Source organism: Coregonus lavaretus (assembly GCF_964263955.1).
Source record: "Coregonus lavaretus genome assembly, chromosome: 23".
Classification (NCBI taxonomy): Eukaryota; Metazoa; Chordata; class Actinopteri; order Salmoniformes; family Salmonidae; genus Coregonus; species Coregonus lavaretus.
The window spans coordinates 143560-160907 of record NC_140010.1 but is presented as its reverse complement, the minus strand read 5'-3'; the positions used below and the strand labels follow the sequence as shown (position 1 = coordinate 160907).

The following is a 17348-nucleotide window of genomic DNA, read 5'->3' as shown; positions in this document are numbered from 1 at the left end:
AGGGTTAGGGTTCACTAACCCTAACCCTAGGATGTCGGGGCTTGGGTTAGGGTTAGGGTTCACTAACCCTAACCCTAGGATGTCGGGGCTTGGGTTAGGGTTAGGGTTCACTAACCCTAACCCTAGGATGTCGGGGCTTGGGTTAGGGTTCACTAACCCTAACCCTAGGATGTCGGGGCTTGGGTTCACTAACCCTAACCCTAGGATGTCGGGGCTTGGGTTAGGGTTCACTAACCCTAACCCTAGGATGTCGGGGCTTGGGTTCACTAACCCTAACCCTAGGATGTCGGGGCTTGGGTTAGGGTTCACTAACCCTAACCCTAGGATGTCGGGGCTTGGGTTCACTAACCCTAACCCTAGGATGTCGGGGCTTGGGTTCACTAACCCTAACCCTAGGATGTCGGAGCTTGGGTTCACTAACCCTAACCCTAGGATGTCGGGGCTTGGGTTCACTAACCCTAACCCTAACCCTAGGATGTCGGGGCTTGGGTTAGGGTTCACTAACCCTAGGATGTCGGGGCTTGGGTTAGGGTTCACTAACCCTAGGATGTCGGGGCTTGGGTTAGGGTTCACTAACCCTAACCCTAGGATGTCGGGGCTTGGGTTAGGGTTCACTAACCCTAACCCTAACCCTAGGATGTCGGGGCTTGGGTTAGGGTTCACTAACCCTAACCCTAACCCTAGGATGTCGGGGCTTGGGTTAGGGTTAGGGTTCACTAACCCTAACCCTAGGATGTCGGGGCTTGGGTTAGGGTTCACTAACCCTAACCCTAACCCTAGGATGTCGGGGCTTGGGTTAGGGTTCACTAACCCTAACCCTAGGATGTCGGGGCTTGGGTTAGGGTTCACTAACCCTAGGATGTCGGGGCTTGGGTTAGGGTTCACTAACCCTAACCCTAGGATGTCGGGGCTTGGGTTAGGGTTCACTAACCCTAACCCTAGGATGTCGGGGCTTGGGTTAGGGTTCACTAACCCTAACCCTAACCCTAGGATGTCGGGGCTTGGGTTAGGGTTAGGGTTCACTAACCCTAACCCTAGGATGTCGGGGCTTGGGTTAGGGTACACTAACCCTAACCCTAGGATGTCGGGGCTTGGGTTAGGGTTAGGGTTCACTAACCCTAACCCTAGGATGTCGGGGCTTGGGTTAGGGTTAGGGTTCACTAACCCTAACCCTAGGATGTCGGGGCTTGGGTTCACTAACCCTAACCCTAACCCTAGGATGTCGGGGCTTGCCAGACAGTGAGGCTAAAGTGAGTGACTCTAGTCAGTCAGTGTAGCCTACCGAATCACATCGGTGTGACAGCCGTTCATTTGACTTTACCAATTATCTGCAGATAAATGATGAAAACATTTTATGAAGATGGTGAATCATCACTGCAGGAACAACAGGTAGTGGAGAATCCACACATTAAAACGGAATTCAACAGTATTCAAAAATGTATTGACCTTTAGTAGGGAATCAACTAAATGTATTGAAAATGTATTAATTTGCCCAAGTTTATCATAAGACATGAACAGAATGCGTTAGTTTATCATAAGACATGAACAGAATGCGTTAGTGATTTGTATTTCTTGCAACTTTCTAGAGGCAACGAGAATGCCGGTCTTTGTGTAGCCGTTAGCATTGATGCTAATGAAAACGGTCTTCTGGTAGATGGAAAGGCTTTCCCACAATCCTTCTCAATTAAATGTTAACTACAAAGTAGCCTATTCGTACCTGACAGAATGATATCATGATTATTTTCATCAATCCACTGGGTATTTATTCTACCATCACATGGTCACTACAAAACCACCGCTAAACAACATCCTCATGCTAGGTGCTCACTTCCATTAAATACACCCAAAAATCTAAATTTCTCAGATTTTCCCAGACCTCAAAAGTGGTCTCTTTTTAAGAATTTTTGTCGACTTAGAACATCCAATTTAATAGTTTTTCTATAAAAAAAATTGATTTTTGTGAGTAAAAACTGGTAAAAACTGAAAGCTGTAAAAACTAAAGAAAGGGAATGGAATTTGGGAAGGAACACAACGGAATCAGGGCCCTACCTAATGATCATTTAAAATTAATTTAGGTGATGTTAAATCAAAAAGATATAATACTGAATATGGCTTTACATTCACTTTTTTAGCTACTTGTCTACAAGTAGGACTTGTCCCCCCCCCCAAAAAAAGGTCTGTAACACAATTTTTATGTCATTGTATAATGCAAGGATGCCACTTTACAAAATATAATGCATTACTATCTTTTTTACCATAGAGAATCAGAAAAAATGTAGACTGCCTTGGCTTCTGACGCATATTCAAGCCTGTCTCAAAATGCAACACTCTCCTTTTTAAGGCTCTCCTGGAGGATGGTTGGTCACCCTTGGTAGCCTATATAATATTGCAACATTACAATTACAACCAAATACTTTGTCTTTACAAAATGATTCCCTCCAGGGCTCGAAATGTAGGGCGTCCCATCATCGCTGGGACGATAACCATTCAAAACAGACACTGGGACAGTTCTGGGACGACAGATCCAAAATTCATACAACCAATGCACATAAACATTTTTAAATTGACATTTACGTCATTTAGCAGACGCTCTTATCCAGAGCGACTTACAAATAGGTGCATTCACCTTATAGCCAGTGGGATCACCACTTTACAATGTATTTTTTTAGGTTGGGGTAAGGGGGGGGGGGGGGGGGGGGTAGAAGGATTACTTTATCCTATCCCAGGTATTCCTTAAAGAGGTGGGGTTTCAAATGTCTCCGGAAGGTGGTGAGTGACTCCGCTGTCCTGGCGTCGTGGGGGAGCTTGTTCCACCATTGGGGTGCCAGAGCAGCGAACAGTTTTGACTGGGCTGAGCGGGAACTGTGCTTCCGCAGAGGTAGGGGGGCCAGCAGGCCAGAGGTGGATGAACGCAATGCCCTCGTTTGGGTGTAGGGACTGATCAGAGCCTGAAGGTACGGAGGTGCCGTTCCCCTCACAGCTCCGTAGGCAAGCACCATGGTCTTGTAACAGATGCAAGCTTCAACTGGAAGCCAGTGGAGTGTGCGGAGGAGCGGGGTGACGTGAGAGAACTTGGGAAGGTTGAACACCAGACGGGCTGCGGCATTCTGGATGAGTTGTAGGGGTTTGATCCGTCATCCATACTGATATGTCTGCCAGACATGCAGAGATGCGATTCGCCACCTGGTTATCAGAAGGGGGAAAGGAGAAGATTAGTTGTGTGTCGTCAGCGTAGCAATGATAGGAGAGGCCATGTGAGGATATGACAGAGCCAAGTGACTTGGTGTATAGGGAGAATAGGAGAGGGCCTAGAACTGAGCCCTGGGGGACACCAGTGGTGAGAGCACGTGGTGCGGAGACAGCTTCTCGCCACGCCACTTGGTAGGAGCGACCGGTCAGGTAGGACGCAATCCAAGAGTGAGCCGCGCCGGAGATGCCCAGCTCGGAGAGGGTGGAGAGGAGGATCTGATGGTTCACAGTATCAAAGGCAGCAGACAGGTCTAGAAGGACAAGAGCAGAGGAGAGAGAGTTAGCTTTAGCAGTGCGGAGATCCTCCGTGACACAGAGAAGAGCAGTCTCAGTTGAATGACCAGTCTTGAAATCTGACTGGTTTGGATCAAGAAGGTCATTCTGAGAGAGATAGCAAGAGAGTTGGCTAAAGACGGCACGCTCAATAGTTTTGGAGAGAAAAGAAAGAAGGGATACTGGTCTGTAGTTGTTGACATCAGAGGGATCGAGTGTTGGTTTTTTGAGAAGGGGTGCAACTCTCGCTCTCTTGAAGACGGAAGGGACAGGAGGGGGGGGAGGAGGAGGATTCAGCAGGGAGGAGAATGTGGCAAAGAGCTTCCTAGGGTTAGAGGCAGATGCTTGGAATTTAGAGTGGTAGAAAGTGGCCTTAGCAGCAGAAACAGATGAAGAAAATGTAGAGAGGAGGGAGTCTAGTTTTCTTCCATGAGGCTGATGCAACAGATCAGATTATTTAGTTTAAAATGTTGATAGTTTTATTTATTCATATTATAAGCTCAACAGTGCGCACATTGCTGGCTGAATGTTCCAAAATGCAGGACAACACCGTTCTCCAAAGCGCACCTCATGCGCGAGTGGTTTCATGTGACAGAGATGAAAATATTAGGTAGAAATTAAGAAAGAGAGGAGCTCTAAAGATGCACCAACATGGGTCATAATATGACCAGAACATTAGAAAAATGTTGCTTTCAATGGCATATGGAAGTCTTTTATAAAATAATTCCATCAAAATTTCTATGGTCGTATTTTGGCTAGGCTACTTTGAAACAAGGCAAGAAATGCTTCATAAAATGACATAGAACGTCCAGGTTTTAAACAATTAAGTTAATGGTTAAATAGTTTCAAAATGGTGACTGCCTCCTCTCAGATTCAAGGTGGGTGAAGTGAGGTGCGCACAGGCACTGGCCTTCACTCTCCGGTCTTGTGACTATTTGATCTGAACGAACCGTGCCTCGAGTATGTCGACAGAATGGAGCCTTTAGCTGAATCAGCTGAACATTGTATGCTGGAAAACACTCAGTTTGTTATTTTTGATTTAAACAAAACCGCTATTCATTAAATACAAATACAGAACTTGTTTTTGCGTGGATTCCACGACGCGGTTAGCTAGGACCGCTATTTCTTGTCCTTGAATCCCGCTTAACAGACAGGCTGAATCCCGCTTAACAGACAGGCTGAATCCCGCTTAACAGACAGGCTGAATCCCCCCGCTTAACAGACAGGCTGAATCCCCCCGCTTAACAGACAGGCTGAATCCCGCTTAACAGACAGGCTGAATCCCGCCTGTGGCTGAAGCCCGCTTAACAGACAGGCTGAATCCCGCTTAACAGACAGGCTGAATCCCGCTTGACAGACAGGCTGAATCCCGCTTGACAGACAGGCTGAATCCCGCTTAACAGACAGGCTGAATCCCGCTTGACAGACAGGCTGAATCCCGCTTGACAGACAGGCTGAAGCCCGCTTGACAGACAGGCTGAAGCCCGCTTGACAGACAGGCTGAAGCCCGCTTGACAGACAGGCTGAAGCCCGCTTGACAGACAGGCTGAAGCCCGCTTAACAGACAGGCTGAATCCCGCTTAACAGACAGGCTGAATCCCGCTTAACAGACAGGCTGAATCCCGCTTAACAGACAGGCTGAATCCCGCTTAACAGACAGGCTGAAGCCCGCTTAACAGACAGGCTGAAGCCTGCTTGACAGAGACGCTAAGCTGCTAGCCATCAAGCTAACGAAGTTGGTACCTGATGAGTTTTCCAATGGAGCCCTCTTTGTCTGGAGAACTAAATGAACGGTTCCAGCGCTGTAGGAGCTGTATCTATTACGCTTTGTTTCGGGACAAACCGGATCACTCAGAGTTCCAATGCGGAAATGGTTTACTTGCCGAGGATTATAGTCTTGAGGTGGCTTCCTTGATCACGCAGGTCGCCAGCCTACGTAAGAAACTGGGGAAAACGCAGTGGAATGTTTACATTTTCTACGCCGGTGGCTGGACGGTGTTCGTGCTTGTTGGATGCATCTCCGCCTTGTCGTTTGGCATTATCCGACTGGCCGGTGTTGCCCGGAGCTCCCCCATCTGATAGCGCCGTCGAAGGAGCACAGCATGAGGAGAAAGGCAATCAACGATGGTCGCATGTCAGGAGCCGTGGAAGCCGAAGACAGCGACCTCCCGCAAAGCAGTCTACACTCCCAACGAGAGGCCCGGAGCGGATACAAACAACGAATAGTTTCGCCGTCCTGGAGCCTGATCTTCCTGCTCCTTCGTGGCTGGGGGTGCCTGTGTCTGCGGCCGCAGTGCCTACTACTACGATTTCGAAGTCGACGTCGGCAACCTTCCGTCCCTGCTCTGGATCGAGCGGGGCTTCTCCATCTGTCAGAGGCCTGCGCCGGGAGCAACGGGCTCAGGTTATCCTGCCACTCACCCGTCCATAAAGGGATCCTGCCACTCACCCGTCCATAGAGGGATCCTGCCACTCACCCGTCCATAGAGGGATCCTGCCACTCACCCGTCCATAGAGGGATCCTGCCACTCACCCGTCCATAGAGGGATCCTGCCTCTCACCCGTCCATAGAGGGATCCTGCCTCTCACCCGTCCATAAAGCGTTCTCCGAATCCTGTGAAGAGTGGGAGTGGGTGGATTTCATGGTCCTTCTCGCCAGCCGTGATTTTGGGCAGCTCCATGGTAAGAAATGTGACCATTCCTGGTGCAAAAACAATGTCCTATCCTGGAGCTCGAGTAAAATACGTTACTAAGCTGGTCCCGAATGTACTACGTCAGGACATGGAAATCGATTGTATCGTAGTCCATGTGGGTTTTAATGACATAATGAAGGGCAGCTCTGAACAGTTGAAACTGGATTTTAAAGAGCTGATTGACTCTCTGCTAGACACTAACAAAAAAGTGCTAACAGTCAGTATCTGGATAACGTGTGAAATGCTTGATAATATATGTGATATCAATAGAGAGGTATACTTTCTGGGTGATTTAAATATTGACTGGCTTTCATCGGGCTGCCCACTCAAGAGAAAGCTTCAAACTGTAACCAGTGCCTGCAACCTGGTTCAGGTTATCAATCAACCTACCAGGGTAGTTACAAACAGTACAGGAATTAAATCATCAACATGTATTGATCATATCTTTACCAATGCTGCAGAAATTTGTTTGAATGCAGTATCCAAATCCATCGGATGTAGTGATCACAATATAGTAGCCATATCTAGGAAAACCAAAGCTCCAAAGGCTGGGCCTAATATAGTGTATAAGAGGTCATACAATAAGTTCTGTAGTGATTCCTATGTTGTTGACACTGCACTTGACACATTTTTGAAATAGCTTATTCCAGTTACTAATAAGCATGCACCCATTAAGAAAATGACTGTAAAAACGGTTAAATCCCTGTGGATTGATGAGGAATTTAGAAATTGTATGGTTGAGAGGGATGAGGCAAAAGGAATGGCAAATAAGTCTGGCAGCACAACCGATTGGCAAACATATTGCAAATTGAGAAATCATGTGACTAAACTGAATAAAAAGAAGAAGAAACTACACTATGAAACAAAGATAAATGACATAAAGAATGATAGTAAAAAGCTTTGGAGCACCTTAAATGAAAGTTTGGGAAAAAAGGCAAACTCAGATGGCTCATTCATCACAAAACCAACTGATACTTTAATGATTTTTTTCATTGGCAAGAATAGCAAACTTAGGCATTACATGCCAGCTACAATTGCTAACACTACACATCCAAGTATATCTGACCAAATTATGAGATTAATTACAAGACAAGCATTGTAATTTAGAATTCCGTAAAGTGAGTGTGGAAGAGGTGAAAAAATGATTGTTATCCAGGCTCTGTCGTAGCCGGGCCGTGACCGGGAGACCCATGGGGCGGCGCACAATTGGCCCAGCGTTGTCCAGGGTAGGGGAGGGAATGGCCGGCAGGGATGTAGCTCAGTTGGTAGAGCATGGTGTTTGCAACGCCAGGGTTGTGGGTTCGATTCCCACGGGGGGCCAGTATGGAAAAATAATATTAATGTATGCACTCACTAACTGTAAGTCGCTCTGGATAAGAGCGTCTGCTAAATGACTAAAATGTAAAATGTATCAACAATGACAAGCCACCGGGGTCTGACAACCTGGATGGATAATGACTGAAGATAATAGTGGCTGATATTGCCACTCCTATTTGCCATATCTTCAATTTAAGCCTACTAGAAAGTGTGTGCCCTCAGGCCTGGAGGGAAGCGAAAGTCATTCTGCTACCTAAGAATAGTAAAGCCCCCTTTACTGGCTCAAACAGCCGACCAATCAGCCTGTTACCAACCCTTGTCCCATAGGGCGGCGCACAATTGGTCCAGTGTCATCTGGGTTTGGCCGGTGTAGGCCGTCATTGTAAATAAGAATTTGTTCTTAACTGACTTGCCTAGTTAAATAAAGGTTAAATAAAAATTTAAAATTTGGAAAAAATGGTGTTTGACCAGATACATTGCTATTTTACAGTAAATAAATTGACAGCAAACTTTCAGCATGCTTATAGAGAAGGACATTCAACAAGCACAGCACTGACACAAATGACTGATGATTGGCTGAGAGAAATTGATGATAAAAAGATTGTGGGGGCTGTTTTGTTAGACTTCAGTGCGGCTTTTGACATTATCGATCATAGTCTGCTAGTTTCAGAGTGGGTGGCAAGGAATAAGTTAGTCCTAAATATTTAAAAAACTAAAAGCATTGTATTTGGGACAAATCATTCACTAAACCCTAAACCTCAACTAAATATTGTAATAAATAATGTGGAAATTGAGCAAGTTGAGGAGAATAAACTGCTTGGAGTAACCCTGGATTGTAAACTGTCATGGTCAAAACATATTGAACAACAGTAGCTAAGATGGGGAGAAGTCTGTCCATAATAAAGCGCTGCTCTACCTTCTTAACAGCACTATCAACAGGGCAGGTCCTACAGGCCCTAGTTTTGTCGCACCTGGACTACTGTTCAGTCGTGTGGTCAGGTGCCACAAAAAGGGATTTAGGAAAATTGCAATTGCCTCAGAACAGGGCAGCACAGCTGGCCCTTGGATGTACACGGAGAGCTAACATTAATAATATCCATGTCAATCTCTCCTGGCTCAAAGTGGAGGAGAGATTGACTTCATCACTACTTGTATTTATGTATTGAAATGCACCGAGCTGTCTGTTTGAACTACTGGTGCACAGCTCGGCCACCCATGCATACCCCACAAGACATGCCACCAGAGGTCTCTTCACAGTCCCCAAGTCCAGAACAGACGATGGGAGGTGCACAGTACTACATAGAGCCATGACTACAACGGGGCTGTAGTGGAACAGGTTGAGAGCTTCACGTTCCTTGGTGTCCACATCACCAACAAACTATCATGGTCCAAACACGACAAAGCCTATTCCCCCTGAGGAGACTGAAAAGATTTGGCATGGGTCCTCAGATCCTCAAAAAAGTATACAGCTGCACCATCGAGAGCATCCTGACTGGTTGCATCATCAAATTTGATTTGACTACATGGAACTCTATTCCACATAAAGGATCTGACGCAAGTAGTAAAATTAGATTTAAAAAAAAAACGGATAAAAATACACCTTATGGAACAGCGGGGACTGTGAAGCAACACAAACATAGACACAGACACATGCACACACACACACAATAACATACGCACTATACACACACTTACACATGGATTCTGTACTGTAGATATGTGGTAGTGGAGTAGGGGCCTGAGGGCACACAGTGTGTTGTGAATGTATTGTAATGTTTTTAAAATTGTATGAACTGCCTTAATTTTGCTGGACCCCAGGAAGAGTAATGGGGATCCATAATAAATACAAATGTTAATTATCCTTCATTATATTTGTGAAAAATGACTGCCGTTTAGCCTATATTTATGTAATTAAGTCTCATTAAAGTTTGGCTCCATTTTCTGATACCTCCCTCATGTCAGCATTGGTTTGGACATGAGGCTGTAGTCAATATGCAGATCACCTTCACTTTGACATGTAGGCTTTTAAATGTATGTACATGAACCATCACACCACCACCACCATGCTTCACCTTTAGTCCCTATCCTATGTTGGTGTGGGGCTCCATTTCCCTCCGTCATGTCAGCATTGGTTTGGACATGAGGCTGTAGCCAATATGCACTTAGGCTTTTTTATTTATGTCCTTGAAAAATAGATTTGAATATTATTCCAATGTTATTAGCCTTGGTCCAATTCTGATCTGAGTAATTGTTTTATATTATGAATTTAGTGTAATTTTTGTTTTTTACTTGTCCATTCGAACAGACAAAATGAGAAAAAAAATCCAGAAAATCACATTGTAGGATTTTTAATGAATTTATTTGCAAATTATGGTGGAAAATAAGTATTTTGTCTGTCATAGTTGACGTGTACCTATGATGAAAATTACAGGCCTCTCTCATCTTTTTAAGTGGGAGAACTTGCACAATTGGTGGCTGACTAAATACTTTTTTCCCCCACTGTACTTCTTGTCCGGCATTTTTTTTAATTACTTGTCCCGGACAAGTGTTAAGGTCGAGCCCTGCTTAAGACTGATGGTAACCATTTTACATTTTTTCATTTGAACCTTTCAAGGCCCAGTGCAGTCAAACTGAGATTTTTCTTGTGTTTTATATATATTTTCGCACGGAGGTTGGAATAATACTGTGAAATTGTGAAAATGATGATAATTCCCTTTCATTGTAAGAGCTGTTTGAAAAGACCGCCTGAAATTTCAGCCTGTTTTGGTGGGATGTAGTTTTGGCCTGCCTTGTGACATCATCAGGCTGTACATTAGTTAATAGACCAATAAGAAAGAGTTCCAATCCTCTCTGCCAATAACAGCTGGTTTTCCCCTCCCCACGCAGACCACTCCCAGACAGGCCTGATAAGAAGCTGTTGTTACCCAGAAGTGATTTGATATTGAGATAAAAACTGCTGCATTTTTCTGTTTGACTCAAATATATAATTTGAAAAACAAACATTGTGGCAATTAATATCTTGAAGTAAAACAAGTGTAAATAAGACTAACCCCCTGGCCCGTGGGCGCGGCGCAGGCTACTGTTTCTAATTGGCTGGCTACTTTATATACTTGTGGAAAACACTGGTGTGTGTGTGTGTGTGTCCAGGGCCACCCTAAGGTGTGTGAGAAGTTGAAGGCTCTGATGGTAGAGTGGGCAGAGGACTTTAGGAGCGACCCTCAGCTCAGCCTGATTTCAGCCATGATCAAGAACCTCAGGGAACAGGGGGTCACCTTCCCTGCTGTGGGCTCTCAGGTGGGTGTGGTAGGCTAATGTGTGCTTATAAAATATTAGAGATTAAACACGTTGCTGTTACTGGACTATAAAAATTCTGAAGCGGAATAGGGCTGCATTAATTCTGAAGCAGAATAGGGCTGCATTAATTCTGAAGCAGAATAGGGCTGCATTCATTCTGAAGCGGAATAGGGCTGCATTCATTCTGAAGCGGAATAGGACTGCATTCATTCTGAAGCGGAATAGGGCTGCATTCATTCTGAAGCGGAATAGGGCTGCATTCATTCTGAAGCGGAATAGGGCTGCATTAATTCTGAAGCGGAATAGGGCTGCATTAATTCTTGGATATTGGTCTGTTTAGGCTGCAGAGAAAGCTAAAGCAAGTCCTGCTTTAGTGGCCAAGGATCCATCCACCCTAACCAACAAGAAGGAGGAGGAAGACCTGGCTAAAGGTAGAGAGACCAACTAGACTAACTAGACCTGGCTAAAGGTAGAGACCAACTAGACTAACTAGACTAACTAGACCTGGCTAAAGGTAGAGACCAACTAGACTAACTAGACCTGGCCAAAGGTAGAGACCAACTAGACTAACTAGACCTGACCAAAGGTAGAGAGACTAACTAGACTAACTAGACCTGGCCAAAGGTAGAGAGACCAACTAGACTAACTAGACCTGGCCAAAGGTAGAGAGACTACTGGGTTCTAGATTAAAACTAGACCAGGCTAAAGGTAAATAGACTACTGGGTTCTAGATTAAAACTAGACCAGGCTAAAGGTAAAGACTACTGGGTTCTAGATTAAAACTAGACCAGGCTAAAGGTAAATAGACTACTGGGTTCTAGATTAAAACTAGACCAGGCTAAAGGTAAATAGACTACTGGGTTCTAGATTATAACTAGACCAGGCTAAAGGTAAATAGACTACTGGGTTCTAGATTAAAACTAGACCAGGCTAAAGGTAAATAGACTACTGGGTTCTAGATTAAAACTAGACCAGGCTAAAGGTAAAGACTACTGGGTTCTAGATTAAAACTAGACCAGGCTAAAGGTAAATAGACTACTGGGTTCTAGATTATAACTAGACCAGGCTAAAGGTAAATAGACTACTGGGTTCTAGATTAAAACTAGACCAGGCTAAAGGTAAATAGACTACTGGGTTCTAGATTAAAACTAGACCAGGCTAAAGGTAAAGACTACTGGGTTCTAGATTAAAACTAGACCAGGCTAAAGGTAAAGACTACTGGGTTCTAGATTAAAACTAGACCAGGCTAAAGGTAAAGACTACTGGGTTCTAGATTAGAACTAGACCAGGCTAAAGGTAAATAGACTACTGGGTTCTAGATTATAACTAGACCAGGCTAAAGGTAAATAGACTACTGGGTTCTAGATTAAAACTAGACCAGGCTAAAGTTAAAGACTACTGGGTTCTAGATTAAAACTAGACCTGGCCAAAGGTAGAGAGACTACTGGGTTCTAGATTAAAACTAGACCAGGCTAAAGGTAAATAGACTACTGGGTTCTAGATTAAAACTAGACCAGGCTAAAGGTAAAGACTACTGGGTTCTAGATTAAAACTAGACCAGGCTAAAGGTAAATAGACTACTGGGTTCTAGATTAAAACTAGACCAGGCTAAAGGTAAATAGACTACTGGGTTCTAGATTATAACTAGACCAGGCTAAAGGTAAATAGACTACTGGGTTCTAGATTAAAACTAGACCAGGCTAAAGGTAGAGAGACTACTGGGTTCTAAATTAAAACTAGACCAGGCTAAAGGTAAAGACTACTGGGTTCTAGATTAGAACTAGACCAGGCTAAAGGTAAATAGACTACTGGGTTCTAGATTATAACTAGACCAGGCTAAAGGTAAATAGACTACTGGGTTCTAGATTAGAACTAGACCAGGCTAAAGGTAAATAGACTACTGGGTTCTAGATTATAACTAGACCTGGCTAAAGGTAGAGAGACTACTGGGTTCTAGATTAAAACTAGACCAGGCTAAAGGTAAAGACTACTGGGTTCTAGATTAGAACTAGACCAGGCTAAAGGTAAATAGACTACTGGGTTCTAGATTATAACTAGACCAGGCTAAAGGTAAATAGACTACTGGGTTCTAGATTAAAACTAGACCAGGCTAAAGGTAAATAGACTACTGGGTTCTAGATTAAAACTAGACCAGGCTAAAGGTAAATAGACTACTGGGTTCTAGATTAAAACTAGACCAGGCTAAAGGTAAATAGACTACTGGGTTCTAGATTATAACTAGACCAGGCTAAAGGTAAATAGACTACTGGGTTCTAGATTAGAACTAGACCAGGCTAAAGGTAAATAGACTACTGGGTTCTAGATTATAACTAGACCTGGCTAAAGGTAGAGAGACTACTGGGTTCTAGATTAAAACTAGACCAGGCTAAAGGTAAAGACTACTGGGTTCTAGATTAAAACTAGACCAGGCTAAAGGTAAATAGACTACTGGGTTCTAGATTAAAACTAGACCAGGCTAAAGGTAAATAGACTACTGGGTTCTAGATTAAAACTAGACCAGGCTAAAGGTAAATAGACTACTGGTTCTGGAATAAAGTTTGTAACGATATGATCATGGAATTAGCAAATGACTATGTGCTTTGCCACAGTTGGCCATTCCTCTAAATGTATGTTAGTGCAATAAGTTATTGTATATCTCTGACCATGTCCTCCCCTCCTCTGACCCACCTCTACTGCCCCCCCCCCCCCCCCCCAGCCATAGAGTTGTCTCTAAAGGAGCAGCGTGGTCAGCCTGGGTCAGGGCTGTCTGGGTCAGGGCTGTACCCCAGTGCCTATTTCCTCTCTTCCCAGAGGCCTGAGGGCAGGAAGGTCAGGGCCATCTATGACTTTGAGGCTGCAGAGGACAATGAGCTCACCTTCAAGTCTGGAGAGATCATCTCTATCCTGGACGACAGGTCAGCTCACCCTGCCATTCCAACCCTAACCCCTAAACCCTATCCTTGCCATACCAACCCTAAACCCTATCCCTGCCATACCACTAACCCTGCTATACCACTAACCCTGCCATACCACTAACCCTGCCATACCACTAACCCTGCCATACCACTAACCCTGCCATACCACTAACCCTGCCATACCACTAACCCTGCCATACCACTAACCCTGCCATACCACTAACCCTGCCATACCACTAACCCTGCTATACCACTAACCCTGCCATACCACTAACCCTGCCATACCACTAACCCTGCCATACCACTAACCCTGCCATACCACTAACCCTGCCATACCACTAACCCTGCCATACCACTAACCCTGCCATACCACTAACCCTGCCATACCACTAACCCTGCCATACCACTAACCCTGCTATACCACTAACCCTGCCATACCACTAACCCTGCTATACCACTAACCCTGCTATACCACTAACCCTGCCATACCACTAACCCTGCCATACCACTAACCCTGCTATACCACTAACCCTGCTATACCACTAACCCTGCTATACCACTAACCCTGCCATAACACTAACCCTGCTATACCACTATCCCTGCCATACCACTAACCCTGCCATACCACTAACCCTGCCATACCACTAACCCTGCCATAACACTAACCCTGCCATACCACTAACCCTGCTATACCACTAACCCTGCCATACCACTAACCCTGCCATACCACTAACCCTGCCATACCACTAACCCTGCCATACCACTAACTAACCCTGCCATACCACTAACCCTGCCATACCACTAACCCTGCCATACCACTAACCCTGCTATACCACTAACCCTGCCATACCACTAACCCTGCCATACCACTAACCCTGCCATACCACTAACCCTGCCATACCACTAACCCTGCCATACCACTAACCCTGCCATACCACTAACCCTGCCATACCACTAACCCTGCTATACCACTAACCCTGCCATACCACTAACCCTGCTATACCACTAACCCTGCTATACCACTAACCCTGCCATACCACTAACCCTGCCATACCACTAACCCTGCTATACCACTAACCCTGCTATACCACTAACCCTGCTATACCACTAACCCTGCCATAACACTAACCCTGCTATACCACTATCCCTGCCATACCACTAACCCTGCCATACCACTAACCCTGCCATACCACTAACCCTGCCATAACACTAACCCTGCCATACCACTAACCCTGCTATACCACTAACCCTGCCATACCACTAACCCTGCCATACCACTAACCCTGCCATACCACTAACCCTGCCATACCACTAACCCTGCCATACCACTAACTAACCCTGCCATACCACTAACCCTGCCATACCACTAACCCTGCTATACCACTAACCCTGCCATACCACTAACCCTGCCATACCACTAACCCTGCCATACCACTAACCCTGCCATACCACTAACCCTGCCATACCACTAACCCTGCTATACCACTAACCCTGCTATACCACTAACCCTGCCATACCACTAACCCTGCCATACCACTAACCCTGCCATACCACTAACCATGCCATAACACTAACCCTGTCATAACACTAACCCTGCCATACCACTAACCCTGCCATAACACTAACCCTGCCATACCACTAACCCTGCCATACCACTAACCCTGCCATACCACTAACCCTGCCATACCACTAACCCTGCCATACCACTAACCCTGCCATACCACTAACCCTGCCATACCAACCCTAAACCCTAACCCTGCCATACCACTAACCCTGCTATACCACTAACCCTGCCATACCACTAACCCTGCCATACCACTAACCCTGCCATAACACTAACCCTGCTATACCACTAACCCTGCCATACCACTAACCCTGCTATACCACTAACCCTGCCATAACACTAACCCTGCCATAACACTAACTAACCCTGCCATACCACTAACTAACCCTGCCATACCACTAACTAACCCTGCCATACCACTAACCCTGCCATACCACTAACCCTGCCATACCACTAACCCTGCCATATCACTAACCCTGCTATACCACTAACCCTGCCATACCACTAACCCTGCTATACCACTAACCCTGCCATAACACTAACCCTGCCATAACACTAACTAACCCTGCCATACCACTAACTAACCCTGCCATACCACTAACTAACCCTGCCATACCACTAACTAACCCTGCCATACCACTAACCCTGCCATACCACTAACCCTGCCATACCACTAACCCTGCCATACCACTAACCCTGCCATACCACTAACCCTGCCATACCACTAACCCTGCCATACCACTAACCCTGCCATACCACTAACCCTGCTATACCACTAACCCTGCCATACCACTAACCCTGCCATACCACTAACCCTGCTATACCACTAACCCTGCCATACCACTAACCCTGCCATACCACTAACCCTGCCATACCACTAACCCTGCCATACCACTAACCCTGCTATACCACTAACCCTGCCATACCACTAACCCTGCTATACCACTAACCCTGCCATACCACTAACCCTGCCATACCACTAACCCTGCCATACCACTAACCCTGCCATACCACTAACCCTGCCATACCACTAACCCTGCCATACCACTAACCCTGCTATACCACTAACCCTGCCATACCACTAACCCTGCCATACCACTAACCCTGCCATACCACTAACCCTGCCATACCACTAACCCTGCCATACCACTAACTAACCCTACCATACCACTAACTAACCCTACCATACCACTAACCCTGCCATACCACTAACCCTGCCATACCACTAACCCTGCCATACCACTAACCCTGCCATACCACTAACCCTGCCATACCACTAACCCTGCCATACCACTAACCCTGCCATACCACTAACCCTGCCATACCACTAACCCTGCCATACCACTAACCCTGCCATAACACTAACCCTGCCATACCACTAACCCTGCTATACCACTAACCCTGCCATACCACTAACCCTGCCATACCACTAACCCTGCCATACCACTAACCCTGCCATACCACTAACCCTGCCATACCACTAACTAACCCTGCCATACCACTAACCCTGCCATACCACTAACCCTGCCATACCACTAACCCTGCTATACCACTAACCCTGCCATACCACTAACCCTGCCATACCACTAACCCTGCCATACCACTAACCCTGCCATACCACTAACCCTGCCATACCACTAACCCTGCCATACCACTAACCCTGCCATACCACTAACTAACCCTGCCATACCACTAACCCTGCCATACCACTAACCCTGCCATACCACTAACCCTGCTATACCACTAACCCTGCCATACCACTAACCCTGCCATACCACTAACCCTGCCATACCACTAACCCTGCCATACCACTAACCCTGCCATACCACTAACCCTGCCATACCACTAACCCTGCCATACCACTAACCCTGCTATACCACTAACCCTGCCATACCACTAACCCTGCTATACCACTAACCCTGCTATACCACTAACCCTGCCATACCACTAACCCTGCCATACCACTAACCCTGCTATACCACTAACCCTGCTATACCACTAACCCTGCTATACCACTAACCCTGCCATAACACTAACCCTGCT

At 45.8% G+C, this 17348-nt stretch overlaps 1 protein-coding gene across 2 annotated transcripts in view; it reads left to right on the top strand.

Annotated features, from left to right (window-relative positions):
* Positions 1 to 17348, top strand: part of LOC311098703 (signal transducing adapter molecule 1-like) — a 58158-nt gene that overhangs the window by 8291 nt on the left and 32519 nt on the right. For both annotated transcript variants that reach the window (XM_084139240.1, XM_084139241.1), the window contains exons 5-7: positions 10680 to 10826; positions 11167 to 11257; positions 13543 to 13741. In XM_084139240.1, the coding sequence (XP_083995366.1) occupies positions 10680 to 10826; positions 11167 to 11257; positions 13543 to 13741 (437 nt within the window). The remainder of the gene's footprint in view (positions 1 to 10679; positions 10827 to 11166; positions 11258 to 13542; positions 13742 to 17348) is intronic.